General features: G+C 34.4%; 1 protein-coding gene across 5 annotated transcripts in view; it reads left to right on the forward strand.

Moving 5' to 3' along the window:
- LOC106768711 (dynamin-related protein 3A) overlaps nucleotides 1-4,839 on the forward strand; it is a 16,124-nt gene extending 11,285 nt beyond the window's left edge. For 3 of the 5 annotated variants that reach the window (XR_002668625.1, XR_002668626.1, XR_002668627.1), the window contains exons 19-20: nucleotides 3,398-3,450; nucleotides 3,532-3,597. Coding sequence is in view for 2 of the 5 variants with exons in the window: in XM_014653990.2 (XP_014509476.1) it covers nucleotides 3,398-3,450; nucleotides 3,532-3,631; nucleotides 4,234-4,542 (462 nt within the window). In the remaining 3 variants the exon portion in view is untranslated. Of the gene's footprint in view, nucleotides 1-3,383; nucleotides 3,451-3,531; nucleotides 3,632-4,233 lie in introns of those variants that run through there. The other 2 variants (XM_014653990.2, XM_022783499.1) reach the window with 2 other exon arrangements.
- The last annotated feature ends 987 nt before the right edge of the window (nucleotides 4,840-5,826 follow it).

A 5,826-nucleotide genomic window follows, 5' to 3' on the forward strand; every position in this document is an offset into this window, starting at 1 on the left:
TATAATCATGATAATTAGAGTAACCTAGACACAATATAATCATGATAATTAGAGTAACTCTAGACACAATATAATCATGATAAATAGGATAAATATCCTAACATAACTAAAACCAAAATTTGTATCAATAATGTTTCAACAAGCTTGAATTGTAAACTAGCAGAGAATCTCTAACAGAATAAAAACAAGGAACTAAACCATCAACAACCTTTGGAACATCTGGAAACTGCCTTCCCGAGGTACTTGGGGCATCATCTTCACTAATATCATCACCCTTCGTTCGCCTTGCCCCAGCTAGCAGCATTTCTGCATACACTAATAATTTCGTTTAAAAAAGCACTTCCTGCGATCATTAATTACCCATATGCTATCCAGTGTGTTATGATGCAGAAAAAGAAAGTTGGTATGATGAAGAAGAAGCAGATGCAAAAAGAAAGAGAAGCACCCCCTTTTAACACACAAAAACCCCTTTCTCATATGCCATTGTCATATGCCATTATTAGTATTAGCCAGTTCACATAAAAACCTAGATTCATATGCCATTGTCGGATGTTGCACAACGCAGAAACCCATCATCCGCCACCACCTTCAACAACTAGAGAGAACCCAGATTCATGGTCGTGATTTGTGCCAACCCTGGACCGCCACAACACGCCTCCATCTCCTTCTACCACGATTTCTTCTTTGAAACAATTTCACTCCCGTGAAACCATCTACCACTGAGAGTCCGAAAATCAATCAGCCAAGAAATCCAAAATCGCACAACCTCCCTCGCCGTCGTTCAAATACCATCAAACGTTCAAGCAGCCACCGTGAGTGTTCTCGCATCACCACGATCTAGGAACTTGCAAACAATCAATCCTCTCGCGAACCAGATGCCAAGAACCCTAATTGCAATCCCCTTTACGGTGTTCAACCTCCACCGCGAGTTCTCCCCTCACCCAGAATTGCACCCCACAACGAACAACCACCCTTTCGCCGCGACATAGAAGCGCTCCAGTGTTGCATCACCAAATCGCGCACCCACCCTAAGATGTGAGTTCCTCTTCCATCGCGAGATTCCTCCACACACAATGCTCCAGTGCCGCTATCACCAAATCGCATAGCCACCCTAAATCCCATTTCAAAATCCCTATTATGGGCTGTTGAGGAAGATGAAGTTGATGTGGTAGGAGTGATGTGGCAAAAATTGGCCACGTCAACATCCTAGCTCATAAAAAGTTTAATCCCGTTAAGCCAATTTAACAACAGGACCCAATTGAGTTAAATTAGCATTTTTTTTAGTACTAAATTGGAGATTATAATAAAATGGTGATTGAAATGGAAAAAACCACAAAAATAAGAATAACTAAAGGAGTTTAACCATTTTTGTATTATCAAACAAGTATGAAACTCAACATAATAATAAAATGAAAATATGAAGAAAGACAAATAATAAATGAAAGATTACTATAAAAATTTTAATTATCAAACAAATTCAAAATTTAGATGATGATTTATAATTCTTAATATTATTATATTATTGAGCAGGTTTAAGATTCATAATAATAAAATAATTTAAAATATTATTATATAACGAATTACTTGCAAAAAAGTATATTAGATACACATACACTTTAAAAAATAATTAAAGACTTCAAATCAATATAAACACATAATAAGCCATTATATATTATATTAGTAACGTGAAAAGTATATATTATATACGTAACTATAGAATATATGCGCAGATCCAGAATTAGCCATTCCTTTAGTCAGAACATAAAGGAATAAAATAAGAAAGAAAAAAAGGTTATGCTAAATAATCAGAGAGGGAAAAAAAAAGTCCATCAATTGATCACACATTCTAGAACCCGAGTAGTTACTCTCCATGCTTACGGAGATAAGAAGAGAGGGAATAGAACCCTGCCAATGGCCATTGCGTGCACTCTTGCAAGCTAAACGAAAAGCATGAGGCCGCTGTCAATGGGAATGAGACCCAAAATTTGATTGAAACGAAAGATGTGGCCATGGCTACCGGCGTTTCCCGTATCGAAGATGGCGAAGGTATTTTCCGATCTGGGGCACTTTGTGATGCATGGGGCGTGAGCTTGACGACGAGGAACGAAATCCTGCAGTCCTTGTGGAACGCTCCTCGGCAGTGGTGATTTTTCTACGAAAGACTCTGGCGGCTGCCGCCCGGAGCCCTTGGTCGCTTCGAGATCCGACTCGGTAGGATGGAGCGGAATCGAATCTGGGAGGTGGTGGCGGAAGGCAAGGACGACTTCAACATCCACTGCAGTAGTGTTTGCGGATTGAGAATGCGCATGGGTGTGTTTAGATTATTTTACGTTAAAACAGAACAACAATAACTGTATATTATCGCAGGGTGAAGATCAACGCGTTTAATTTGAACCCATGCATAAGTACGGGAGCCATTAAATTCATATATGAAACCATATCTTTTCATACAAAAACTAGATCGAACCGGAATACGGAAGACATACCTTCAAGCACCTCTTTTACCGGCAAACGAAGTTCCTACTCTCTCACGTTCTCTCCTTCTCTGCTCTTCTTTTTTAGTCTTCTCGTTGCCCCTTTTTTGTTTGTTTCTGGTTACCGCATGGAAAAAAAAAATCTCCTTTTTTCAGAACTATCTTTTTGATAACTTTTGCTCTCCAAGAAGCGTTTTCCAGGTGCCTTTGTTTTTTCTTTGGTATAATGGTGCGTGATTGCTCTCTTTTTTATCAGTCCCCTCCTTTGGGTATGTCTCCCTCTTTTTATAAGTTCATGAGATAGAAAACAGAAAGATTAAGTGGCTGCATGATGTTTAGAGAAATGTTGAGAGAGAGGGTGGATTGTGGGAGTGAGGGTAGCGTGTAGTTGGGTAACGGTAACATATAATAAATCATTTTTATTGTTAAAACAAAAAAGGAAAATCAAATACAAATTTATTTTAGAAAAATTATTTTTCTTACTTTTTCTATTTTCAATTTATTTCTTTCCTTATAAAAACTATTTTAATTATTATTTTTTTATTAGTTTATATAGTTTTATATACTTATTAGCCTAATATATTTTTAAAAAAATATTTTTATAGTTTTTAGTATCTTTAAATTTTTTTATTTTATACCCTTTTTTTTTGCATAAATTCACTTATTTTATTTAGTTTAATATTTAGTTATTTACACGAAGTTGAGCGTTGACACTCATCAAATAAAGAAACGAATAAGGAAATATATAAAATATGAAAACTGCTTCTAAGTTATTATTTAAGATATGCTCCACAAATATTTTACACAACAATGATATTGGTTAGACTGAAACTTTTCTTATATTCTAACTGGTAACATTCATCATCTTACTGTATTCTGTATAATTTGAGCATGTTTAAATTTTTCAAGCTTTTCTTAACTAGGTAAACAACACAAAGAGAGAACTGCACAATGTCTTTATTCAAAAACTATACAGGTATTGCATAGTGGTTATAGCCTACTAATTCATATTTATTCTGGAATTTATATATATTGTCTGATGTTACATTTAAACCAGGGAGGATATGTTTGAAGAGATGTTGCAGGAACCTGATGAGTTAGCCAAGAAAAGAAAACACTGTCGAGAACTTCTCCGAGCTTATCAACAGGCTTTTAAAGTGAGTGCCTATAATGCTTTAATCAGGATTATCTAACTGAAGTTCTGTATTAATTTATATGACAAAGTTTGGTTCTCTTTTAAAGATTTTTCTGCGTGATTTCCTGTGGAAATGTTTGAGGGTGCTCACATTATTGGTGTAATAAAAATAAAATGACAGCCTTGGGTTATGAAAACTCACTTTATGCGTGGGGTCCAGGGAGGGGTCAGATCCATTGTGTGTCGTTCTGTACTCTAGTTGGGACATTTATTTATTTGCAATGGGAAATAATTGGTTCTCTCTGATCCTAGTAACTGGCTATTGATATTTATTTTTCACCTGGAAAACGTGTTTGGCTTTTTGTTAGATTTTCTCTTTGAAACCTTGATCTTCTGTGAATAATTAAGCTTGACATTCACTAGGGTCGTAACACGATGCTGGCTCCATGCATGCATTTGATCTATCATTGCACTTTCGTCTCATGACATTCAGATGTGTGTGTATACATACATACATATATAATATATTATTGATGATTTGTTTATTTTATCTTGAAATCCTTGAGCTTATCTCATTGGTTACAAATATGGTTGGTCTCTGATTATACTGTTCCTTTTCAACAGGACTTAGACGAACTTCCTCTTGAAGCTGAAACAGTTGAAAGGGGATACAGTTTGCCTGAAACTGCTACTAGCTTACCTAAAACTCGTGGATTGCCAACATCATCTCTTTATTCTACTGGCAGTTCGGGAGACTATTACGAAGCTTCTCCCAACAACACTAAGTCTGAAAGGTCTTCACATTCTGGGGAACTCCAATCACCATTGCATGCTAATATGGAAACTAATGGAAATGGAGGGCCATACACATCAGGTTTTGATCCCATGGCTGATTCTTTTGAGGTTTGGAAATTTCCTGCTGGAGCTGTGTAAGAAAAAGTTCCTGCTGGAGCCATGCAAAAAGAAGGTCCTGCTGGAGCTGGCTCCCCATGAAAATGCTCCTCAGTGGGGCCATTTTTCATCCAAGTTCCATTTTGTGTTCATATAACGTTATCGATATATATACCAAGGCTCCGTAAATAATAACCGGAGTAGATTAGCTTTCTACGTAGCAATTTTCTAGGATGATGCAATTTTTTCATTTTTGTTCACTGGATGTCTAGCAGATTGACCATATAACAAGCTAGAAATAGATGGCAATGGTGATTTTTTTTAACTCCTGTTTTTATAGTTGTTTTTGCAATGGCTCTAGACAAGTTTTTTTTTTTTTTTTTACTATTATTTTCTTCAGAAAAGATATCATTTTTCGTATATTTAAACATAACTTTTTACTTTAAACCATAAAATGAAATTTATATCGTTTTTTTATTTCCCATCTATGGAAATATACATAGATCCATGTGTTGTCTATTCTTAACTGAAATGAAAGTTAAATATAAAGATCACACTAGTCACTTTTCTGAATTAGAAATTAAAAGTGGATTATTTTAGGACTATAAACTTGGGGTAAACACAAGCAAACTCCAGTTGGATTTGAAGAAATATTAAAAATAAATTGACTGCAGCACTGCAAATTTGGAATTTTCAATTTGACCTGAATTGAAATTTGAATCTAGATCAAGTTCAACTAAATAAAATGGAAAAACGTGAGAAATAAAAAAAATAGAAAAAATATATAAAATGTGACAAATTATATTTGATTATGGAATAAAAACATTTAATGATAACGAAGCATAACTGTATTTATAATAACTATATATTATTTTCTGTTTTATCTATCTACGCACGATGTCGATTCTCTATTATTTGATTAACATATTGAGATGAAATAAAACTTATTAAAACTTTTCAATCTAAAAATTCATGTGGATGTGACGAGAAAAGCAGTAGAGTGTTTAAGAAGATTATATATCGAGTAAAGGTTCCACGTGATACGGTTTTTTCTTGCGTTGCATGTTATGTAGGAAATAAAAATATAAGAAATTATAAATAAAATGTTAGAAAGAAAGAAAAAAAAACACTAGAAATGAAGTTGAATAAAAGTAGAAAATGTACTTATTCCTGTGAAGAGAAATGATATGAAAATGAAGAAAATTTGTCGTTTCAAAAAATAATAAATTAATTAAATACTCGAATGGAAGTTAACATTGTTACTTTCCATGCTATATATATTTTCTCCTCAATCTAATGGATGTTAACATTGTGTTTGGTTGCAAG

The sequence above is a fragment of the Vigna radiata genome, chromosome 7, assembly GCF_000741045.1.
Source record: "Vigna radiata var. radiata cultivar VC1973A chromosome 7, Vradiata_ver6, whole genome shotgun sequence".
In the NCBI taxonomy this organism is placed as follows: Eukaryota; Viridiplantae; Streptophyta; class Magnoliopsida; order Fabales; family Fabaceae; genus Vigna; species Vigna radiata.